Source organism: Phoenix dactylifera, unplaced genomic scaffold, assembly GCF_009389715.1.
Source record: "Phoenix dactylifera cultivar Barhee BC4 unplaced genomic scaffold, palm_55x_up_171113_PBpolish2nd_filt_p 000125F, whole genome shotgun sequence".
NCBI classification, from domain to species: Eukaryota; Viridiplantae; Streptophyta; class Magnoliopsida; order Arecales; family Arecaceae; genus Phoenix; species Phoenix dactylifera.
In genome coordinates, this window is record NW_024067690.1 from 1,287,612 (window position 1) to 1,313,227 (window position 25,616).

Genomic DNA, 25,616 nt, shown 5'->3' on the forward strand with positions numbered 1-25,616 from the left:
ACAACAAGTAAAATCATGAAATTTTACTTTTTAGAGGAAAAAATTAATTGATTACAACAGTCGAGGAAGAATCTCCAACACGCCTCCTATGCGAAGAAAAGCCACCTCGTGTTCTTTACATTGCAGCTAAACTAATTCCAAGGCTGTTTTTTTTCCTCTGTTTTTAAAGTAAAAACTCCACGGAGCCTAGCGTAATCGCTGATCACATCGCCCCTCCTGGCCCCAATGGACATATGCTTTACGTGCATCTTCATAGTTTTTGTAAGGGGATCGCCTAATCCACCGTCCGTTGATAGAACAGATGGCGGATGCGATACTCGCTTAGGACGTTCTATGCGAATGGTCGTATAATCCAGCAGTCTCCCACTACAAACAAAAGTACCGGCGCTGGAGTGCAACCATCCTTCCGCCGCAGAGAGGAACTAGGAACCCAAAATAACTTATTTAATATTTAATATTTTAATATTAACAATAAAAGGGAGGGAAAAAACCTAAGCTAGGGTTTTGGTGCGTGCTTTTTGTTCGTCCTTCTCCGCTGGGGATTGGAATTGGGATTGAGATTGGGCTGGATCGATTGAACGAACGAAGGATCGATTCGATCATTCGATGGGGGGAGCGCTGCAGTACTTGGAGGCGCAGCGGAATGCGCGGCCGGAGCTGGCGGAGTGGTACGACGCCATGGCCGACCTCTACCAGAAGAAGCTCTGGCATCAGCTCACCCTGAAGCTCGACCAGTTCTTCGCCCTCGCCGTCGTCCAGGTCCCCATCCCCTTCTCTTCCTTCTAGGGTTTCCAATTTTCTTTTCTTTTCTTTCGTTTTAAAGAATATGATGATTTTGAAGTTCACCTTGTTTTGATTCTTTCTTGTTGGGAAAGTTGGGGTTTTGGGTTTTGCACGGTGGAATGTTAAGATTTTGATGCTTTTTGCTTGCTGTCTCTGTTGGATCCATGGGGTATCGTTCGGACGAATGTGGGAGATTGGATTCATGGACGGTGTGGATGCTTCCTGGACTCGGGGGAAATGCCCAAAAAATCTAACTTTTACCATCAATTTGATACTTTTTGTTATTAATGTCGATCAATTTGGTGTGCCCTGAGTTTATTGTGCTAATGGAGGAAAGGTTCGTCAGGTACTGATGGGTAATCTCTTGATTTCAGTCCTAATTATCACTTTAAAACCCGGGATATTACAGTTATCTTTAGATATAGGAGGACAGGAAGTAGCAAACATGTCAAGGAAGTTATTGAGGAAAAAATCCCAGATAAGAAATCAAGTTCTTTGGTAGTTGTTAGTATTAAGAACAAGTGGGGGAGTGAGTGCGTACAAGAGATGGAGACATGGGTTTAGGTGTTTGATAGAGAAATGGGATTTGAAAATTTAATATAGTAAACTGCAGTCTTATGTTGCCCCATGACTTGGAAATTATTTCAGACAATGCCATTGGCGCTGATTTCTTGAAAATAAAATCATGACATGTATACCCTTTGGTTAGTCCAAGATTCAAAATGCAGGATGGTTAATAACAAAACATGCATGCTTGCGTGGTCTCAAGGTGAGGTATAAATGATTGTTGGCTTGGAACCATTTAAAGACATCCATGTGGACACATGCTTTATTTTTCTTTCTCTTTCTTTTCTTATTGGGGGGGGGGGAGTGAAAGAGTTAATGTGCCTAACAAAGCCAATATTATATTAATAAAGTTCTATTACATGCATATTGTGGGTAAATTAATTTTATTATATGATGATAAAATTTGTCCATGATTACATTGTATGGAGATCATGTAATAATAGAGATTAATACAGAGAGATATAACACTCCAATTTTTTGTAATCTAAAATAGTTCACAACCTAAATAAATATATATTGGGCAAATATATTTATATTATGGTTGTCCCATGTTGTACTAGTATATGTGATAGGATGATATGTTTTAATCATCAAAATAGAGATTCTTAGTAAATATGTGGGTATTTGTAAGATGACAAATACTGAATAGGACCAAATATTAGAACACTCTTGGACCATAAAATCTGTCAGAATGAAAGAGTGGTTGTAGTCACATATTCATAATTCCTTAAAGACCTAAGGATGTTACATAATCTCATGTGGAGTTTGTGTAACTTTGACATTGTCAATCATTGACGTCTAGTAAAAGACTATATACGGACATGTTGGGTTGCATAAATAAAATATGGAGATTTGTGAAGAGTCATGAACATCCAAAAAGGGGATTCATCATTCCTTAGGAAGGAAAGAATATTCAAGACTGTGTTCCTTAGAATTGAATTGGAAACTTGGCCGGTACAATTTTGAGAAATTATCTAATTCAAATTAAATAAAAGAACACACATATGAATTACTAATAGACAGTCTCATAGTGGTTCATATCAATTCAGTAGTTCATATGGAATATTAGTTGATGAAAAAAATTATGTGGACATATAATGTGACAAGGGATACTCACTACATGTTCTATTCTTTGGGTGAGACTGTAATTTGCAAATAGGCATAATTGCAGTTGCCCAACCAAATTAGGTTTTGGCTTACCAGAGAAAAGAATATCCCTAATGGGTCCCATGCAACATGCTCATTCTCTTACTAATTGGCATCCAAAAGGTCGTAATATGAAGGATCATATTATGAATAGTCGCTTACTATTCATTAGATGAATGTTACTAAATTTGATTAATTTTTCATTCATTATAATGGAATGAATATGGCAGACTAAATGTTAGTATATGAAGAGATATGATTAAGAGAGGTTTCATTATAATGAATGTCATTGAATGAGATTTCTATTATGAATAGTCTCTTACTATTCATTAGATGAATGTTACTAAATTTGATTAATTTTTCATTCATTACAATGGAATGAATATGATAGACTAAACATTAGTATATGAAGAGACATGAATAAGAGAGGTTTCATTATAATGAATGCCATTGAATGAGATTTCAATATACCTCCTCTATAAAAAGAGAGAGCAAGTAGAGATGAAATACGAGCTCACCAATTAAAAAGGATAGCCAAAGTTGTAGAAGAGGCATCGCATGCGAACTTAGGAGGACTTTGCATTTGTGAAGTCTTTTGTGAGTAATATCATCACTAAGGTATGTCCCATGAGATGAATCCATGTACATCAAACAAGGACCTAGACTCCACCAAATTTTCATATTATGAATATGGATAAAATGAAATTATTTTGGAATAAGATTCGAAATTCTGCTGCAACTATCAGGGAGGTGAGGGAATGCTAGGCGGGAGATTACGATTTCACAACATCAGATCCAAATCAGAGAATGCATCTTGTATTCCATTGGCATCATTGTTGTTCTAGTGAAGGTCTTTACATGGAGTTCTTTTCATATGGACTTTGCTTGCTGACACCGAAGTACGCATTGTTGCAAAAGTAAACATTAATTAACTTTAATAATTGAGAAACATGGAGATAGTGATCCCCTCCACATGATACATTGGTTGATGAGAATTGTTACTAAGCTTATAATATCCTTTTTTCAGCATAATTCTGAAACTCACATTGGTTTCAGTAAAATTTGTGTTGTCATCTGAATGCAATCTATAGTATACCATTTAAGAACATGTTGGAAAATGATGTTTTTTGATTGCCCGCATCCCCACACTACAAAGTATCTTCAGATGTAGGTGTAGCTATTTTTTCTCTCTGTCTCTCTTTTGCTTTCTCTAACTGAGTATTACCTTTGGAATAAATGCATAATTTGTTCAAGGTGTTTCACTTCTAGTTGTCCTTTTTTCATTGGTTTCTAAATTTGCAGTTTATCTTTAGAATATAGAAAAAACGTCTCCTAGAATTTTATGTTGGAGTTTTCAAGGGAATTTTCTGAATTGCATTTTTTCTTATCTCTTTATTTTCAACATTCAAGTTATGAAAAGTATGCCCTACGCAATTGCTGATGTTGTAGTTCTTATATCTGTTTTTGATGTTTTCCCATACAGACGGGCGATACTCTTATTCAGCTGTACCACAACTTCATTACTGACTTTGAGACAAAGATCAATCTCCTGAAACTTGCACATTTTGCTGTGGTAGTTTCTCGTCAGTATACTGAAAGGGAAACTGCCATTAGCTATCTTGAAGGGATGATTGAAAAGCTGCGTGCCACAAGGGAGTTGCGGATTGAGGAGCCTATTCTTTATGTGAAGATGCAAATAGCTGCATTTAACCTTGAGAAAGGGGACCAGAAGGAATGTAAGAAATATCTAGAGGATGGAAAGACTACGTTGAATAGCATGACTGACATTGATCCTTCTGTTCATGCTACCTTTTACTGGGTTTCTTCTCAATATCACAAAAGCCGCCAAGAATTTGCTGAGTTCTATAAGAATGCTCTTCTTTATTTGGCATACATGTCAGTGGAATCTCTTTCAGAATCATTTAAACTGGTATGTCTGAAATCCTTGGAGGCATTTATGTCTCTTCATATGGGTATGAGCTGATGTAAGCAATTCTATGGCTATATGTTAACATATGCCTACATGGTAGTATGGTACCTCAATTTATCCATATGTTCTTGACCTACTAGCATGCATTTGTAATGTATTTATGCTTACAAAATGCATGTTGCCCATCTTTATGTCTATCATATAATGTGACAAGGATTGGCCTTAAGGTGAGTGCTTCAGGCATGGACCAGACTTTGACCTTTCATGAAAGCCTTTGTTAAAAAGTAATTCTATTTGCAAATTCCTACCATTTTGTCCTATTCAAGCAGACCATGTTATATTGTACAAGAACTCCAGTTATTTCTTTTTGTCTCATTTTAATCCTAATGATCCACCTAAATTCCCTGGCCTTGCATGATAATTATAAAACCTGAGCAACTGTTGGAGTGAATGCATATTTCTGTTAGGGCAGGAAACTAAGTTTTATATCCAATAACGAATTAACCATGATATCATAGTTGGGTGCATTTACATATGAATTTATATTTATGTACATATGGGCATAAAAAGTAACAGCGTATTAACATATAGGAAATTTACATGTTGTAATGTGGATAGTAGGAAGGTTAAACCATCCCGAACCGTCCGGTCTGGGGCGTACTGAGCCGTACCGGCGGCGGACCGAGATGGTTCCGGCAATAAAATTGAGAAACTGGAGAGTAAGGTTCGTTGTCTCGGTATCGGACTTCGTACCGATGCCACACTAGTACTATGTTGATATGTTTGGTATGAAATTTTTTCAGCATACCGAATATTGGTACGCCTCCCATATCGAGTACCAGTATGGAATTGGTATAGCATAGTACGTCCGTACCGCGCAGTTCGGGTCAGTACGGTAAGCCATGCTGGTGAGGGAGGGGGAGAGGGAGAAGGAAAGAGAGGAGAGGTAGGGAGGGATAGAGAGAGGGAGAGAGAGGGGGGAGAGAGAGAGGGAGGGGGGAGAGAGATGCCAGGAGAGGGTAAGAGAGGGGAAGCCCTTCTCTCCTTTAGTCGTCCACGAGCTCTGTTGGGTGACCCCTGTTTCGAAGGAAACAAGGGGTTCGCCTCGTTCTTTTTAATTTTTTTTCATTTCTTTAAGTGAAGTCTGCATATCTTGTGCTGACTTCACTTAAAGAAGTGAAAGGAATAAAAAGAATGAGGTTGAGCGTCGGTTTCGTTTGAAATAGGGGCTTCGCCCGGTGGCCCCTGCAGACGAGCGGAGGAGAGGAGGGCTTTTGAGCCCCCTCTCTTCCTCTCCTAGCATCTCTCTCCCCCCTCTCCCTCTTTCTCTCTCCCCCTTCGAGCCTCTTGTTTGTTCAAGATAGGGCTCCATCTAGTGGGACTGGCGGATAATTGGAGGAGGAGAGGAAGGCTTCCGAGCCCCCTCTCTCTTCCTCTCCCAGCATCTCTCTTTCCCCCTCCCTCTCCCCTTCTAGTTTTTCTTTTTCAGTATGTGCCGGAATGGGACGGCACGGCATCGTACCATATCATACCACCAGCCTATTGGCATGAGTGTTGGTTCCGGTACTGCAAACTAAAAGTAGAACCGGTAGTAATAGAAGCCATGCATGACATGATGTGACTTTGAAAGAGTGGTAGCAGCTGGTGTTCGACCACTCCAATACGCAAATTTGCATTGCTAATAACTTAGAATGTGAATAGAATGACCACCTCCACAATGGAGAACTACAAGTTGCTTCAGTCTAGGATGCAAGCTATAAGGAAATGAGTTGGTTTATATAGTTGACTAGCAGTGAAGGAGACTATTTAATCAAGACAATGGTGGTGATGGTGAAGGCATGGAGGAATAGTGCAATGTAACAATTGGTTGTTGCCAGGCATTTGCAAACAGCAAGATTTAACTGCAGGAGACAAGCTGCTGGTGGATAATAAGCATAGAAGGTTCCCAGGCCTCATTTGCTTGCAGCATTGATAAGAGATTGAGTTCATGATGGCAGGAATGACAAAAATTTGCTGGAGTTCCAATTTGTGTATCTTGAAGTTCTAGAGGACATGCAGTAGGAAGGTTAATGCAATAGCAAAATAGCATCGAAGTTGCTTGGACAACAAGGTAACAGAGACCAAGATTGTTAAAACAGATATGCTGATTCATGGTGCAGGGTAGAGGTAAATTTAACCTATGAAACATTATTGAATTAAAAATTAGGCCAATATCAGGACTCCATCATGATAAACAATGCTAAATGTATTTCAAATTCCAAGAGTCAAGTAAATTGCCAATTACAAATTGGGATGATTTAAAGATGCAACAAAGAAACATAAGGTGATGATGGAGCAATGGAATCCTGAATAAGGTGACTACGAAGTTATCAATTTACATATACTTGATTATCCAAGAGTCGGAACCATCAGGGTGCACACAAGGTTGTTAGGACATAAGGTATACCAAAAGGAAGCTCGATAAAACTTAAGGATTGAAAAGACATTGATAAATAATTAGGAAGAAGGTGGGTCTCTCATGTGGTAATATTTGGGGGATAGAAGACCTAGAAAAATTGGACCAACTTAGTAGAAGGACATGATAGAGGATATGGTGAAGGCCCTAGGACTAGGGGTGGCAATCAGCCATTCGGGTTAGGTCGAGTTATGTTGAGGTTATATATCAAGGTCTACTGAAAGATCTCTATTGTAATATTATAAAAATTCTTTGAGCGTGGGAGCAAGGTGACAACCTATGAGACTAGTAGTTGAAGACTTTTGAAGGAAAAGAAAATTTCTGTCAAAAAAAAAACTTTTGTCTAAACTTTATAAAAAAATATATTAGGAGAAATGGAAACAAAGAACCTTACTTGATAGATGCGTGAATTTGTCTACTGTCATGAATATTTGCCAACTCCTTCATGATGGAGTCGATGAGGTTGTGGGCAAAGCAGCTTTAGCAGCTGCCATCATACCAAAAGACGAGTCCATTCAAACAAAATCTTGGAGGTGGATGCCCTAATCGAAGGCTTTTGTGGACAGTGGAAGAAATAAAAAGAGAGGCATGCGAATAGGCTATGGTTGATGACTTTGTGGAGAGGAGATTGGAGAGCAGATGTGGTGGAAGAGAGGGCGGTGGAAAGGTGGAAGAGGGGGGTGGTGCTGGATGGGATGATGGTGGTAATGAGGAGGAAGAGGGGGATGGGGTGGAGAGAGGAAGTGGTGGTGGTACTGGCCAGTTTGATGTTGGTTTAGGCAGCTAAGGTTGAGAAAAAGAAGTCAAGAGTGGGAGGGAGAGAACACATGGTAGTGTGGAGGGGTCTAGGGTTGAGAAAGAAGTCAACATCCTAGCCTTGAATCCTAACTTCTTTTGTTTTGCTCTCATTGGCTCATTTTCCCATGTCACCACTGATCCAATGGCTCCCAATGGCTCATTTTCCATGTCATCACTTAACTAAACCCTATGATATATTTTTTTTAAAAAACCAGGAAGTCATGCCTAGTTTACCATGCTTAATGCCTAGCCTCATTAGCCAGAGACAACTGGAAAATTCGGCTAAATCGGTTTCAATTATGGGATTAGTAATCAAAAACTTTATTTCCTTTAATACCCCTAGATAAATTGAAGCCACAATTCTGTTCTTCCCTCATTCTATGTAAATCCATAAATCCATGGCATTGGCGTTATGCCCAGCTTCTCTGAAAATCTTGCTATAACTCTAAAGGTCCACCAGAAATCTATTGCTGCAATTTTTTCCTTTTTTAATCATATCTCATTCATAGCATCATCACTGATACATCTCCCCCTCTAGTCCCTTTTATCCTTTTTCTTTTTTCATTTGATAGAAGAATGGGGAAGATCATATTGGAATAGAAGGGTACACAGTGGCCTAAAATTCTTGATATGTTTTAGTTTTGGATTCCTTCGCCTTTTTTTTTTATTTTGTTGATAAGATAGGAAGATCTCCATCAGAAGGAAAGTGGACTTGTAGCCCAAAATTCTTCATGATATGCTTTACCTTGAGTCCTTAACAAATCTTTGCTAAAAAAAACAAAGAAAGAAAATGCACAGGTCCGTGCTTCTTTCTTTCTTTATAAAAGGATGGGAAAGACCCCATTAGAACAAAAGTGGATCAGTGCCAAAAATTTTAGGCTCATATTTTACATCTATTGATCTTGGATCATGAAATGGGATTGAGTTCTTCATGGGACCTGAGTGTGATGGCTTTGATGGAATTTTAGATGAAAAAGTTGAGGTATCATCTATGTTGGAAGAGCTTGTTCTTGTAGGGAGGGTGGGAGAGCAAAGATGGTGTTGTTTCATGGCACCCAAGGTAAGAAAGGGTATTTTTGGAATATAAGCTCAATTTCTAATAAAATCTAAGAAGCTAGTTTCTTGCTCTTTTTAGAAAGAAATGGACTGTTGGTAGCCAATCAAAACATGTGGTAATTTAGTGTGGCTTCATAAGGCATGGCTTTGAAATATTTCTCAAGAAAAGAGATTCCCATGTATATTACTTTTCTTGGATTTTTGTATATGGTATTTTTACTCAATTATATGGGTATGACAATCCAATTTTATTTGCTTTTAGGAATTCTATAAATATCATATATAATCCCTGCCTCCACTAAAAAAAAATTAACGCATTGGGTAAAGGAGCCTTGACTCGATCTCGACCTGACCCATTGGCAAGTGGAGATTGGTTGACCTGAACCTGACCCATGGACCCAATAGTTCGGGTTAGACAATTAGGTTAGGTCGGGTCAATTCAAAAATTGCCACCCCTTCTAAGGACCAAAAGATGGTGGTTGGTCTAACTCAAGGTCCGCAATCTCGGTACCGGATAATATATTGATACCTTATCGGTTCGGTATGGTATGGTACATATCCTGTACCAAAATAACTCTCTGACTATTTTTCTCAATTTTATCTTTCTGCACCTCGATACAGGTTGGTACACTTCGATATGAATCAAACGCATCTCGGTACGAGGCTTGTACTGACTCGAAATTGAATTTCGTATCGGTACTATACCGGTATGGTACAGTACGCTCTGTATCGAGCGATACGGGGTGGTACGGCAGCCCATGGTCTAACTAAACGATCATGAGGTCCACAAGAACCTTTGAAGCTATAGTTGAAGAAGTTCAATTATCAATAAAGTAACCGTTACTTCTCAAGTTTTTAGACAATGCCACCATGCATTTGACTTGCAGTCATTTTCTGTACAACTTTATGCATGCAATGCTATAAGTTGCAGATTATGATCTAGTTATGTTTATTAAATATTTTTAATCCTCGTGTTAATATCTTTGTAGTGTTTAATTTAGTAATACTTGTGGTCCATGATTTTGAACATATTGCCACTTGTTATTCCTTTTGTTGTCTGGTTTAATGCATTTGGCTATGAAATTTTAATTTTCTTACAACAAATTTGGAATTTTAATATAATTATAGTTGTGGTTTACGATTCTGCACTGACAGCCACTTGCTATTTCTTTATTGTCAGGATTTGGCATTTGACCTGTCTCTTTCTGCCTTGTTGGGGGATAATATATATAATTTTGGTGAATTGCTAGCCCATCCAATTGTAAGATATGATTTTGTTAATATATTTCTATATCCTTTCCCCTTAAAAACGTTGCATTCTATATGTAATTTTGATGCTTCTTATCTCTTTCATTTGGTGCAAATATCTTTACAGTGAAGGTTTTATCTAGAAAATGTTTAGCATTTTTCTTGTGATTATTATGTTTACATCTGCATAATTTACCCGTAAAAGTCATCCATCATTTTAACTCTCTTGTTATGGAATAAAATGATCTCAAATACATATTGTGGCCCTAGATGATTTTGGAAACTTTAAAAAAGATTGCCTCCTATTTTCCCAAACCACCGTCAAAGTGTTTGTTTTGCTTTTCTCTAATCCTCTCTGTGTCTTTGTGTGTGTCTCATGTTTCCTGAATTAATATCAAATGTTTGTTTTCGCTATTGTTACATATAATGATAATGTACATTAGAGTACATATGAGAAAATTATTTGTGCATGTTTATTTGTCTTGTCGTCCATCCTGCATATCATCTTTTGGAGAATTGTTTCCATGGATAAGGGTAAGATTGTGAATAGAGTTGGCTTTTGTTGTATCATTCTCATACTAGGCACCAAAAGAAGGGTTGGGTGTTAATAATTCTTCCGTTTATTTGTTGGAGGAAAGGTTAAGATTCTCGCATATTCATTCAAATACTCACTGTCAAGTAAAATTGATTCCTATAAGAAGCTCTTTTAGGAATGGAATTTATCTGGTTTAAATTTAAAAAATGAGAATAAGAATCATTATATCTCTTTTTGGCTTTTTGTTTTTAACTCCTAGGGGAGCATAATACCAATGCTTTTTAGAGGGAAGTCATGTAGATGGTTGGCTTGTCATCATGGGATTTTAGCTTTGTCTATTGGGCCAAATCTGTGGGTTATAATTGTGGCTGTGGTCTGGTAGTGATTTCCTTATTTTATTGCAATTTCTTTGCCATTAGGCTTGGTGCCTTTTTTGAAGTTAATATTATTTCGAGTGTTATAAATAAATTTGATTTTGCTGAACCATAGACCTTGCAAAATCAGCTGCATTTAACTACCTTTTAGAAAAATGTACCTGTTGGTATGACTTTCATGCTTCCAAGTATTGCATACGAACATGACAAATTCTGTGTGGATGAGGTGTTTGAAGTTTTAATACTACATAAATTGTAAGTCTTTGATCAGTTGATGCATGCTAACGAAAGGCTTTCTTTCATGGTACCTAGTGTAGTGAGTAAAGAGGATGTAACTAGGACAAGAGTGATAGGAGTTGGGTAGTGTAAAGCGAAAAAAATACTTGATTTTTGATCTAGGTGATTTTTTAAACCCTTTTGTTATAGAAAAACACTATCCACAATATTTTATTTGTTTAGAACAAAGCCTCAAAGAAATCTTGGAGGAGGAATGAGATTCTTTCTTTATTTTTATTTTTACTTATTTTTTGTAGGGTAGGTGATTTTTTTTTTTTGGGGGGGGGGGGGCATAAATTAGAACAGATTTTGGACATAAGTGAGTTTACCTAGTGCTTCCCTCTTTTGCATGGTGTTGCCTCCAACTTCTCATCCTAACGTTAGAGTGGTTTCTGGCTGGTTTGGAAGCTGTGCAGGATGATGAAGAGATGAGCAGGCCTTTGTTTACTTTTGGCCTACAAAAGGTAGATGGTTGGAGGCAGGATGAACACTTGTAGATGTTGGGTCTTAAGGGCTGTTACCAGTTTGGCCAATTTATGGTCTAATTACTGATTGCGTGACCCAATTTATGGTTTAATTACTGATGTTTTGATCCACTTATTGATGGTTGGAAACTTGGTTGTGAAATAACCTGCTTCCTAAATGACCTTTTTAGCCTTGGTTAAAGTAATTAATTAAGAAATATAAGGTCAATCCACAATTTGCCTTAAACATGGTGTGATAGAGCAAACAAACATCGCTTAGTTGCTTCTCCTCTGGTCTTGGCATGCACATTGCCTTCCGCTCCATCCTCACGACTAGCGACCCCCTTAATGCCTTTACCACTGCTCTTCTCCTCCATCGCCTATTCCACCAACTAGCCAATGAAAGATGATGCCACTGGGAGCTTGATCCTCTCATTTGTCCTCGATTTTGCTTGCTGCTTCACCACAGCCCATGGCCTCATCATTCAGGCTGTTCTTGTCCAGGTTGCCAATGCTTTCACTATCTTCCACATGAATGTGGCTCGCGATGTTGTCATCCAGGCTACTGCTGTCCAGGTCACCAATGCTTTCACCACCTTCCACACCATCATGCCCAAGGACATCAACCCTATCTTCCCCAGGCTGACCTTAGGGGCCTTTGCCTTCTTTGAGGTCAAGTCTATGCCTCTATGGCAATATCATCTTCCGATATGTCTCCTTCCCAACCGAAACTCCCCAAAACCTGTCCACAACAACCCTTCATGTCTGGGAGTTCGAAGTCATATACCTATGGGCATTTCGGTCTTTTGGCATGAAAATGGTTATATTTTGATAACCTGTGATGATGGGCTAACCACAAGGTTATTGGTGCACACGCACGCACGTCTGTACGCACAAAAGAGAAAAAAAAGAATAGAAAAGGTTTCAAGGGTATACATGCTAACAGTACTTATGGGTGGGTACACATGCAAATAGGCATATTTTGTATATAATATAATATATACATATGTACAGGTACGTCATGCTGATTTAGTTTTTTGGTTAGCTGCATGGTGGAGTGAGGGAACAAAGGCGATATGAGATAACAGTTGCCCATTTAAGCATAAGACAAGCAATTTTTCAAGGTTCTCATTAAGGCCAAATTGTGACATATGTTGAAATAGCTTTTAATTGGGCATCACCAAACACAATAAAAGAAGTTAATTCCTGATGTGTTGCATGGTGGAGTGAGGGAACAAAGGCAATATGAGATGTTGACAGTTGCCCATTTAAGCATAAGACAAGCAATTTTTCAAGGTTCTCATTAAAGCCAAATTGTGACATGGTTGAAATACCTTTTAATTGGGCATTACCAAACACAAGAAAAGAAGTTAATTCCTGATCTGTTGAATAGGTTTTTTAAAGCTCCGAACAGACTCAACGTCACTGTCTTATTATTAAGCATGTGATAGTGCTTATAGGATGACAAAGTTATCTACAGACCAGGGAGTATGACTCATGAATTAAGATTTTGAATTATACTGTATGCTATTTACATAAGAATATTGCCTTATTTTTGTTTTTAAACTTTTAATGGGTGTTTCAATGCTTGACTACCTTGACTGTACAATATCCTCTACATTGGTACAGCTGAGAAGAGGAAGTGAAAGGATTTTAGAATACCCCTAATCACTTTGTGCATGGATTTCAGTATCTTGTTGTAAATGTGGTTGGAGACTTGATATGTGCAACATCTTCTTACAAGTGTATATACCATCTTTGCCTGACGGAAATCATGGTTGGGCATCTGTAAATCCCTCAAAATTTTTTATTTCATGTAATTAAGTGTAATTTTTTACATTAGAATTTTTTAGAGTTATTTATCCATGTTGCTTATAAGTCAATGAATGCATCTTAGAATTTCCTAAGCTTTGGACACTAGGATAGTTGTTTTATTATTTAATTATCTGTCCATAATTGCTTGAAGATTTAAATTATGGTTTTTATCTTCACATATCTTTTATTTTACCCTTTAATTGTGACAATTTGGAAACTAAATGGAGCTTCAGCTGGTGAATGCAAGCATATTTATCTCATTGAAGTGATAAACCTTGTAGATGTCTACAGATGGACTATGCTCTTTTAGCACTGGACTTCACGAAAACCATGTGGCTGATTGTGAGGCATGTTCACTTCAAAAGTTGCTCAAAATGTGCATATGCCTGATTGTAGTCTGAAAAGTTGATGAGTGGTATGCAGAGAGAGGGATGAGGGGAGTTTAGAGTGAGTATATTTGGGGAAACGTAGGAGTTACACTGGTCAAGCACAAAGTAGAGATTTGCAAGAGATTGTGTGGGGCTATGGGCATGCGCAACAAAGATTTAATGAGGCCTCAGACCTTGTTAAGGGACTCAGATTTGTGTCACCTTTGGGAAAAAGGAGGGAAATACGTAAAATAGAAATTAAAGTAATAACAAAAGGGCATGGAAAATCTTGCAGTGAGAACTGGTAGGCATGTGCGACAAAGCTCTAATGAAGTCTCAGACCCTGTTAAGGGACTCACATTTGCATCACCTTTTGTAAAAAAGGAGGGAAAAGTGTAAAATAGAAATAAAAGAAATAACAAAAGGGCTTGGAAGATCTTGCAGTGAGAACTGATGTAGAGTCTGTTGAAGTGAATGAAGAAGGATTTGTAAAGCAAACACTTACTTACTGGAATAAGGGTTGATAATTATGGTTTGTTTTAGAGAGGAAGAGATCAGAGGACTTTCAATTTCACTTTTGTTTTGTAATTGCTGTATGAACATAGATAAGCCATTCAACTGTTTTCTATTGTACCTAAAAATTATGTTAGAACCAAGGTTCGCCGTACCGATACCGGACCTCGTACCGATGCCACACTATCATAGTGTCGGTATGGTACAGTACGCGGTACGCCATCGGTATGAATACCAGTACCGAACTGGTATGGTATGGTACGTCTAGTATGGTACGATACAGCATACCATAGTTAGAACCATTTCTTTTCTTATTATTTTTGCCACTGTATTGATTCTTAATAATACGGAGATTTTCTACAGTGGTAGTCTTAAGGTTGTCATTCTAGTAGCAGGTGTCATGCCTTCACAGGTAGGTGTGAAGTTTGCAGTGCATCTGATGATAAATTTCTTGCAAATTGTTTACTTTTTCTCTATAATTTCATTTTTCTGAAGCATTTTTATATATTTCTTGGTGATGTCTGCGCTATGTTGCTAACTGCAGTCAGATGCATTTCTTCTAGTTATTTGTGTATTTATTTGTCAATATATTGATCATATTGTTTTCTGTTCTTAAGCATGGATGCATTTCATATGCACCATTTTGCTTTTTGTCCTCCATTTTTTTTCTATTTTCACATGCACCTTAGTCATGCGTGCTGAGCTTGCAACTGTTTTGCAGATAAATTGTCTTCTTGGAACCAAAGCGGAGTGGCTTTACCATATACTTCATGCATTCAACACTGGCAATTTAGCTCTTTATCGTGAACTTTGTCATGTTCACAGTACTTCTCTGAATGCACAGCCTGCATTGGTAGCAAACCAGAAAAAGCTAATGGAAAAAATAAACATACTCTGTTTGATGGAAACCATCTTTAGGTAAGATGCTATTTGATATTTCAGTTATGCTTGAATTTATAGCTTAAGTAAGATTAGGTAGAAGATATTGAATCAATTGTTTCTGTGCACTGTCTTACAGAATCATTCTTCATAGTTGCTTAGTTTATTGTAGCTTGTATCTAGGTTAACTTTCTTGTTTCCTTGCAGCCGACCTTCGGAAGATCGCACCATACCGTTAAGTATTATAGCTGAACGAACTAGACTTTCCATAGAGGATGTGGAATATCTTCTTATGAAAAGCCTCTCTGTGAGTTTCTGTTATAATTTTGCAAACTCTCTTATGATAAGCAATTCTGTATTTCTCGTTCTGATTTCAACATAGGTGATTGCATGAAATTTAGAAGAAAATGAAGTTATGACTTCTGGGGGACTATTTGTGCAGTTTTTTAATTGATTTTATGTGTGCATTACATCCTTCTGACCAAGAGAGCTTTAATACTCATTTAGAGAAGTGGGTGTGTTAACACGGAGCAATGAAGATCACCAAAACACCTTTTAGTGTTATATAATTAGATGGAAAGAGAGGGCAATTCTTAGCCTAATGGTAAGGTTGCTCTATGGTGACTTGTGTATCATGGGTTTGAAACACAGAGACAACCTCTTCGCACAAGGGCAAGGCTATGTACATCTAACCCACATCTGACCTTGCAGTTTCAGGAGCCTCCTGCACTTTGATGTCCTTTAGTTAGATGGAAAGAACCAAGCTTATTGTAGTCATTTAACCAGTAGAACAATGATTGACCTTTTTGTATCTTTTTATGTCTCCATTGCATTGGTTAAATGATTAAAAAAATCCAAATATGCCAAGTGAATTGGTCAATTAACTTCCATATTTGAATTCCTAGTATCTGCAATGCATGTTATAAAAAGTAATCCCAATATCCCAAGTGAATCGGCCAATTAACTGCCATGTTTGAACTCCAATATCTCCGATGCATTTTAGAACTGTACTCATAGCAGCTTGTCAGATGCATACTGTACGAGCATACAGAATTATAAACAAATCAGACTTTATGATTTAGTTACCTCTCCAAGGGATGCATGTATAAACCATAGAACCTTTTGCGGACTACCACATATTCTATAAAAGTAAGGTAAAAAAGTCATATCGAACTACCTTTATTTCCTCCTTTAAGAGCTTTCTTGTTGAAATTTCTCTTCGTTGTTGTTGTGCTTGTAATTCCAAATTGACATCAATACTTGTTGGTTTTCATCAAAGTGGCAGCAATACCTTTTCCTTTGTAAGCTGGGAACAAACAAAAACTTGTCATGCATGGTCCCATCAATGCCTGCACTGAGTATATTCTATAATTCTCTTCCTAGAGATTGAAGTCTACAATTTATGAACATGTAAATAGAGGTTCAAGAGTATGTTCTTTGCTAATATTTTAGGTGATTATGGTATGCCAATGCTGTTCTTTGATTTGAATTCTTTTTGGGAGTTGTGGCTTTCCTCTGTGGAATGGTCTATCGATATGCAAGCTTCCTGGGAGAATGAAACAAGGCAAGGGATTTGCTTAGTGTGGCACATGGTTGGATGGATTGAGGAAAATGATTTTTTAGAACTCTGCCGTCGCACTTCCCAATAAAATAGAATTGGAGATTTTCACTATGTTAGAACTGTCACCTTTACCACTTTCAAGAGGTTTGATGAAATGCAGTGGTGGCCTTATCTTAAAAAGGTTTGGGGCTTACTACAAAGTCTGTTGGAGTACATCTTTACTTTGACCTTGTTTGTCTACCTTAGAGGAGAGATATCCTTCTGCCTTGTAAATTTTTTCATCCTACTTCCTACAAGATTGTTGTTTTTAAGTTTATATGAATTTAAGAGGAACTTGCCTTTTAACAATAAACATGTGGTTGCTATTGCATAGACTAGGGAGAGAAATCCTTTATGTGTAATTTGGGTAGATTTAAGTACTACTGTAATAAAGCCACATAAAACGGAATGAAATTTTAACTAGATATGCGAACAAGAATGATGAATGACATGATTGTTAGAAGTACTAAACTTCATTGGTGTTTAATCTTCATATGGTGGTGTGGAATCCATGTGTTGATATTATTTGCACCGCTAAGGCAGTAGGGTTACATGCTCGTCAAAATATGCCTGCTCATAGCCTGTTGTTTGCACTACATCCAAACATCTGGGGATCATCGTACACATAGTGGCTCGGGGATGTGATTGAAGAAGGGGTTCCATGTCTTGAGCTGAATAAGACAATTTTTCATGCGGTCTCACTAAAGAGTTAAAAAGGAAGGTGTTACTTGATAGACCAAAGCAGCAAGCACCTATGGGAGAGTTGAGCCAGTCTGAAGGTACATTAGCATGGAGAAGTAGTCTATAGGTCGAGAAACGACCATGGTAAACTATTATGAGCAGGCTGAACAGACAGTGCAATAGGATTGAGATAGATCAAGTGTGATAATCGGTCTGACAGAGGATCCAAGATCTGGCCATTATAGTAAACATGAGTAGTGAAGGGTAGTTAGCATCAGTTGCCATAACTGTCAGAGATGGAGGCTAGACATGAGCTACTATCGCTGGAATGGGTGGTTACCATATCGTTTGTTTTCTAGTATAAATAATAGATTATAATTGGATACTTTCACCGATCAATGAAATCAATTTATCTTTAAGCTATTTTTTACTTTTATCTTTATCTTTAAATTTCTTGCTTTTAGGTTTCCAATAGGATTTTAAGTTACCAATATGAGTAGCAGTAGAGTACTTCGATTGTAGCCCCGGCTACACCCTTTCCTTCTTCCGTATGGCCAGTGTGATGGTAAAAAAGTTTTTGAAGGTCAAGGCACCTGGGCCCATGCTACTTATCATCATCTTTTCATTACCCCCATTTCGGCTAATTTGACACTGGTGGTATGTTTGTGCATCTGCCCTAACCTAAGCTGTGAGATTTGTCATCCTTCTCTGTTAGCCAGCAAACTTTTTGAAAGCCCATTGTCCGCTCTCGACAATTGAAGAGAGATTTGGACCAAACAAAATTCTTTGGCACGCCCAGTGAGGCCTTATTGCATAGCTATTATCGTATCACCGAAGTAGAGTATGGATGCTTGCCAGATGACGACGAACCATCTATCAGTCGTTTTTCTATAGGAAGTGGCTATGCAACTCAAGTCCTATTTGGAGGAAAGCCGATGTGGTCTATTGGATGTGTTTTTGTGCTAAGTGACTGTTGTGCGACAATCGCTTGCAAAACAAAACATGACAACTTTGAAGCTGATAACAGAACGAGCTGAAAGGCTCGTTTCTGTTATTGAGGATCAAAATGATCACCTGCAGCATGCTTTGATGCATACAATCACTTGCAAGACGAAACAGGACAACTTTGAAGCTGATAATAGAACGAGCTGAAAGGTTCGTTTCTGTTATTGAGGATCAAAATGATCGGCTGCAATGTGCTTTGACACATACTGTGGTAAGGTCGGCAAACCAAACTTGTGGAAAGAGTATATTGGCTTACCCACATTTACAAAATAGTGTTAGGGTCTTCGACAAATCCGAGTATCTAGTTTCGGCCTATCAAGAAGGTGAGGCTGAAGGTTATCTGGTGGAGCCCTAGGAGTTCTCAAACTGAGGTAGGAAACTTGTACTAATGATGTACAAGGGATCGTGTCGGATTGAGGAAGGTGTTCGTACTTCGGTCAATGAAGTTAATCGCCTCTTCATGGATGGGAGACAAAGTTGTGGCCCTACGATACTAACCACCTTTGCCATGAGGGCTGAAGGAAAACCATATTGAAGAAAGCCATGATGTCCTGCTTGGATGTGGGCATTGAAGCCATATACTGGGGGCCAATATCATTTTAACGATGGTCTGCCGTACCGGCCGGTACCGGCCGGTCCGGCCTGAGATCAGTACTGGATCAGCGTGGAATCCGGTACCGGTAGTTTATTGTTGAAGGATCGGTATGGGACCGGTTCGAACTGGTACGTACCGGTCCAGGCCGCCACCGGTACGCCGACCGGTACCGGTACGGTGGACCTTGATTTCAACAGTTTTTGAAGATTTTATATGGCATGGAGCTTAATCATTTGGATGGTTAAGAATTTTCATGTCGACTATGGATCATGTGGATCTCAATGCTACGTAAAGATTCACTAAAAGATCGAGAGAGAGTTAAGTTTGGTTCGAGAGCAGGAATAGAATAAAATATGGGACAATATCGAATTGGTTGGCGAAAAGACAATTTTCTATTACTACCTACTACAAAGGTACGGACTCTGCTCTAGAGATCTCTTACAAAAAATTTTATCCTTCCCACTTGTCCTGAAGAGTTTTGGACGTCTGCTCGAAAGTGTCTATTCCGGCAAGGAGATCCGGAAGCTGGGACTTGCATGCTTCTAAGTGTTGCCAAGCCTCGTCAAGGTTTGGAATTGTTCCTTGTTGCTACGCTCCAACTTCACTTGTCCATTCTCTAAAAGTTATAGTTCTTGGCAAGCTTCGTTTAATTGCACTTCAAGGGACACACTCAGGTCTTTCTGGGCGTGAAATTTATCTTGAACCAATGTATAAGCATCCAGGGTTGGCTTGATTTCTTTTTCTATGGCAATGATGTTAATCTCTAGTGCATCTGTATAGGATGTCAATATGTCTTCTTTTGGTCAGGTTTGCTAACAGATGGTGAATGTGAGAAATGTTGGCTAGATTATCTTAGAGGTCAATAGCCTGGTTCACTGAAAGATATGCTAAGTGCTGCTAAGTTGAGAACACATTTGAACACTTGGCCATATTCTTTGGAGTGACGAGTTCATCGATTGGGATAGTGGTGACATGCTGCAATGACTTCTTAGTCGTCCTCGCCTTTGTAGCAGTGTCAAGAGCAAACGCATAGCCGATACGAGCGTCAGTCGATCAAGCCAGCAATCTAACTTTGGCACTGGCCAGAGACCGGAAGATGGAGAGGCTGCCAAGGCTCTGTAAAAGAGTCCAAGCTAATAAAAAGAGGGACCCCTTAGGAAAAGAAGATGAATAATTTCATGATTGACAGTCGAAGAGTTGGAAAGTGTTGCTTTAGGAGATGTAGTTGGAGTCGGAGTGAATAAGGGATCGAACTTTTCGACTTGGAGAATCTCGGCCACTTTATCGATAGCAGGGATTGAAGGGCCCTAGTGCTTGAGGCTCTTGAGGCGATCAATGTAGGGAGATTGAGAAGGTTGAGTTAACTCGGTCAAATCTTCTCAAGGGTTGGCCTATGGGGAGTCCGCAATATTGGTGGCATCATTAGTTGACTCATCTTCTGAATCCTTACTGATGTCCAATTTTATGGTGGACATGGAAGATGTTGCCCCACCTGTCTTTGTTGGACATCTCACTCTACCGTTTTGTCGAAGCGGACTTGAAGGAACAAGCTTGGGTTTGTGAACCACCGTCTTTTTCTTTTTTGAGGTGGGGACTTCAGCCTTTGTCGATACTGATCGAATTAGGGGAGTCATCAATAGGGTTGCAAAATTAAAGATCGATCATGCATGATTGCAATTGTGTATTTAAATAAATCAGCTCAACTCGGTCAGAAGAATACAGATACCTTTGCCCTTGACTAGAATTGAAGTCTTGTTCACAGATGATGAAGGGGATTTTTGTCGATTGGCTTTGAACCAGAAGGAACATCAATTGTTGAGTTGAGAGGTGATCAAAGGTGTTGGCACTCTCATAATGCATATTGGTCATTGGAGTGTCCTAGCAACCCATAAACTCTTCAATCATGGCAGGTTGAAAGTTAAGAGGGATAAACTAATAGTCTGGGCATAATTTCTCATAAAAGAAGTCTCCTAATGTAATCAGATGTGGCTCGAAAATAAGTGGCTGATCAAAACGTGAAGTATTTAGAGAATACAGGGGCAGATAAGGGATACCTTGGACCAGTTCGAATTGACGAGCAAAGAAATTAGGAGAATAATGTTCAACTGAGTACTTATTATTGATTGATTTATCTATTATTGAGCCAACATAAAGATCTCTGGGAACCAAGAAGTCCTTTTAGAGAAGTCCCACAGCTTCGATCTCTTTTGGGAACATATCAGTTTGTGGGAATGCTAGCCAGACAAGTTTTGGAGAATGGAGGAAAGACAATCAAAGATTTATGCCTTTACAAGAGGGACCTTCATAGAAGAATTTGAAATACTCTGCGAAAGAAAGTAATGGATTCTCTAGGTGAGCATATCGATGATCGATGGAAATGGTGTCGGCCACATCAGTTACAAACAGGCAAATCTCTCGAAAATAAGTGTATAGCCAAATTTGAAACATCTAGAGAGGACCTCCGCATCTCTAACATCCAAAGGTAATCTCCTTAAGGCTCAGGTAAAGATAGGCTAAAACAAGAGGAGCTAGGGCTATTGGACAGTTTTCGGCAAGGGCTACAACCACGCTAAGGTGTGCTTTAACTACTTGGACTGACTAAGAGCCTAACAAGTATTTGCAGACCCAAACCAGAAAGAAGGTAAGATATTCTTTGTGTAAGGTCAGCTTAATACGACGATGAAATGTTTGTGTATAGAAATTGGAGTTGGCTGATTTATTTGGAGGCAAGTCGAAATCATCTTTGCGTCCACAGGGGTGTTGGCATTGAATAGTTCGCTAGTTGGTCTAAGGTTAAAAGAATACTCATCTAGTAGGCTCGAGCTAGTCGTGCCATGATTTAAATGGCAAGAGTTGGTCGAAGGAGACTAAAAAACAAGGCGACAAGAAGTTAGGTCGGTTAGCCACAGGTGGGAAACAAAAAAAGGCCAAAATTTCGGAAGACCATTTTTTTTCAAAATAGATAACATCTGCTAAGAAATACAGTCGAACCATCGGTTTTAGAGGTCATATAGGGTGACAGATTCCTACCCTACCCAAAGCCCTGTGGGTCAGCTAACCGACAATCTGATGCTGAATTCCCAGCTCGGCTACGCGATGATCGGGAGAATTCTCTTCAACCGGCATTCTCGCCTGACACTGAGAAAGGCTAGCCAGCTATATTGGCTTTCTTTCCGGTGAATAACTCTTTTGGAAAGGTCTCCGCTCATAACTCTTGCTTTACAACCTCCGTGGAGGTTAAGTGGACGGCAATGGGCCATGACCGATGATAGTTGGGGTTCTTTCAGATCAAGGATATAAACTTGGGCCTCTTATAAAGAAAATATTCTTTAGGGTGGCAAAGAAAGATGGAAGAAAAAGATTTTGGTTCTTGGGATTTAAAAATAGGGCCTAACATGTAAGATTGGAGGGTTCCTGAATCACTACTTAAGGATCTACAAACTGCAGAACCTCGGAATGCTCAAGTTGTTTTTGCCTTTTACAAGCAAGAACATGAAGTGAAGCAGGATCTTGGCTCATCTTGTTTTAGGGTAGGAACAAACATAGGAGCTCGAAGACGAGGCCTAAGAGAACAAGAGTTGTTGAGGGATGATGGTAGAAGATGACTTCTCTAGGGCTTTAAAAAGACCTTGGATTGTACAAAACCATGCCTTAGAAGGATTTTGATCAATCACGATGCCTCGATAAGTGACCTAATCAGAGAGGGAATGGTCTTATCAAGATACGTGGGCAATTCTTTGAAGAAGAGAAGATGTGCTGATTAGAGCTAAAGCTCAAGGAGGAAAATCCTTAAAAAGCATGGGAATACCAAAAGGTGTATTCATTTCAAATGCTTGAATGCTGGCATTAATTTTAGCGGATGTGGTGTTTGGAACATCTCATCATCGTTTTAATCGATGGCCGATGGTACGTGGGGAGTATTATTTGCACCACATCATGACATTCGGGGATCATCGTGCACATGAGGGCTTTGGGATGTGATCTAAGAAGGGTTTCCAAGTCTCAAGCCAAATAAGGCAACTTTTCTTTTAGTCTCACAAGAAGTTAAAAAGGAAGGTGTCACTTGATAGATTGGAGCAGCAAGCACCGTATGGGTGAACTGAGCCATCTTGAAGGTGGAGAAGTGGTGTATAGGCCGAGAAATTGCTAGGGTAAACTATTATGAGCAAGCCGAACGAGGACATTGCAATAGGATATAGGTCGATCAAGTGTGATAATTGGTCTGATAGATGATATAGGATCTGGCCATTATGGTAAATGTGAGTAGTGGAGGGCAATTGGCATCAGTTGCTAGAATTGTCGAAGGTGGAGGCTAGACATTAGCTAGTATCACTGGAGTGGGCAATTATTATATCATTTTTCTTCTTGTTTAAATAATAGATTGTAATCAGAACGAGTGATCCTTTCGACAATCAATGAAACTAGCTTATCTTTAAGTTATTTTTATTTTTATTTTTATCTTCAAATTCCTTGCCTTTTGTTTCCTAGTGGGACTAATTACTTGTAGGAGCAGTAGTAGAGTACTTCGATTGTAGTCTCAGCTATATCCTATCTTTCCTTCTTCCGAATGGGCGGTGTGGCAGTAGCAAAAATCCTTGAAGGTCAAGACACCTTGATCCATGCTACTCATCATTGTCATCTTTTCATTATCCCTTTTCCAGCAATCCAACAGCGGTGCATGCCCACATATCTACCCTAAGCTAAGCCATGAGACTTGTCACTTTTCTTCATCAGCTAGCAGGCTTTCTGGCATGCTCGTCTCCTGCTCTTGATGGTTGAAGAGAGAGTTGGACGTAGCACCTGCGATGTTTCAGTGCATTAGTTCTTAATAGAAGTAACAAATATTTCTCTTGCTTCCATGTGTTAATGTGCTCAACCCAAGTATATATATGCGATGTATTGTTCATGATGAGGTGACTAATTGATTATGATGTGTTTTACCTGAGCATACTTGGCTAGCTGAATAATCACGTCATTTTGATGCGTATGCGGTGTACTGTCATGATGAGGTGACTAATTGATAATGTCTGTCTTCTACCTGAGCATGCTTGAGCAGTTGAACAAGCATGTTATTTGGATGCCTATACATGAAGCCAATGATTATTTGAGATTAATGAAACAATGATTATTAATGTGCTTGTTCGATGATTATTAACGTTGAATGAACCCAATGATTATTTACGTGCTTGATCTGAAGGTAGATGTAGCTTTTGAGGACAACACATTCCTATTGGATCTGTAAAGGTACCATGTAATTGGATTTATTGTATTTATAAATCTATTTCATTACATTCTTGATGCTCTTATAATTACATGTTGTTTGGCCTGTTCATCTAAAAGGTGCCATATTAAAACACAACATGATGTTATATGTCTGCATTAACACAAGTAGTTTTTTTTTTAGTCCTTGCATTTTTTTGTCCTTATTAAACTGTCTGTATTGATTTTTGTTGCTACGTACTGCCCATCACTATAATGTTAATGATGAGACATTTCTGTGCAGGTTCATCTTATTGAAGGCATTATTGATCAGGTTGAGGGGACGGTCCATGTCTCATGGGTACAACCTAGGGTTTTGGGGATATCACAGATTAAATCCCTGCGAGACCATCTAGATAATTGGCTGGGCAAGGTGCATACTGCTTTGTTGTCAGTTGAAGCAGAGACGCCCGACCTGGTGGCTTCATGATGTGCGTTTCATAGCCCTCTAAACAATCTGTTATGCAGAAGGAGACCAAAACAAACGAATGTTGCTGCGGCTCCTTGCTCTGGAGCCCTGTCTCTTTTTTGCCTTCCTACCTTAAAATTTTTGAGAGGGACCGCAGTTTTATGCTCACTGAGGTGTCCGTATTTGGTCTGTATTTTTCAATTCCTAGGAAGTGCTAAAACATAAGATACATGCTTGCAAAACAGTGAGCAGGGCACAGAAAACGGCAGCCTGGTGAATGTTTCTTTTGTTTTCGAGTTCAGGTCATTGCACATTGGTATGAAAGAAGAGTGCATGCTTTGAGGACGATGCGAGAAAAATGCTGCTCATTTTTTCTGACAGGCATCACCATCATTATTACTAGCAACATTATCATATTTATCAATGTGCTGTAATTTTTTGAATTTATTTTTGGAACAATAATATACATTTTTATATACTTTTAAAGTCGCATGGAGACTAAGAATTAGATAAGGTTGGTGCAACGCTGATTCAATTTGTTGGCATCGGCACCCTCATATTTTATTCATCAGGGTTTGAGAACTTCACATGGCATTCCACCTTATAATTATACGGCTTAAAGCTTTGAGGCGGCCAAAGAGTGTGAAGTATGAGCAGATGAGAACCTTCTGAATACCGAGCGGTCATGTAATTCTTATTCTAGTAGGAGATGTTTGATGGACGGCAAAGATGGAATGCCTTAAGACCCTTAGGGTACTCATAAACACTAAGCTACCAAAACGTAGGTTTGTCACCGAGGATGTTGTTAAGATTGGCTACCTAAAGGAGCTGAAACTCCTGGGCTTAGCGATGGATCCAGA

At 38.9% G+C, this 25,616-nt stretch overlaps 1 protein-coding gene across 1 annotated transcript; it reads left to right on the forward strand.

Annotated features, from left to right (window-relative positions):
• The first annotated feature begins 433 nt into the window (after positions 1–433).
• Positions 434–25,266, forward strand: LOC103718432 (26S proteasome non-ATPase regulatory subunit 13 homolog B-like). Its single transcript, XM_008807257.4, has 6 exons — positions 434–759; positions 3,980–4,426; positions 9,916–9,996; positions 15,050–15,246; positions 15,415–15,514; positions 24,592–25,266. Exons 1-6 carry the CDS (start codon positions 607–609, stop codon positions 24,775–24,777), a joined length of 1,164 nt encoding a protein of 387 aa, XP_008805479.1. The 5' UTR covers positions 434–606; the 3' UTR covers positions 24,778–25,266.
• Positions 25,267–25,616: the final 350 nt, after the last annotated feature.

Excerpts from the sequence above, each read along its gene's own strand:
- LOC103718432 (XM_008807257.4), top strand. The coding sequence starts at position 607 with ATGGGGGGAGCGCTGCAGTACTTGGAGGCGCAGCGGAATGCGCGGCCG. Across the intron at positions 760-3,979 it reads TCGCCCTCGCCGTCGTCCAG|ACGGGCGATACTCTTATTCA; the intron begins GTCCCCATCCCC and ends TTTCCCATACAG. Across the intron at positions 4,427-9,915 it reads TTTCAGAATCATTTAAACTG|GATTTGGCATTTGACCTGTC; the intron begins GTATGTCTGAAA and ends CTTTATTGTCAG.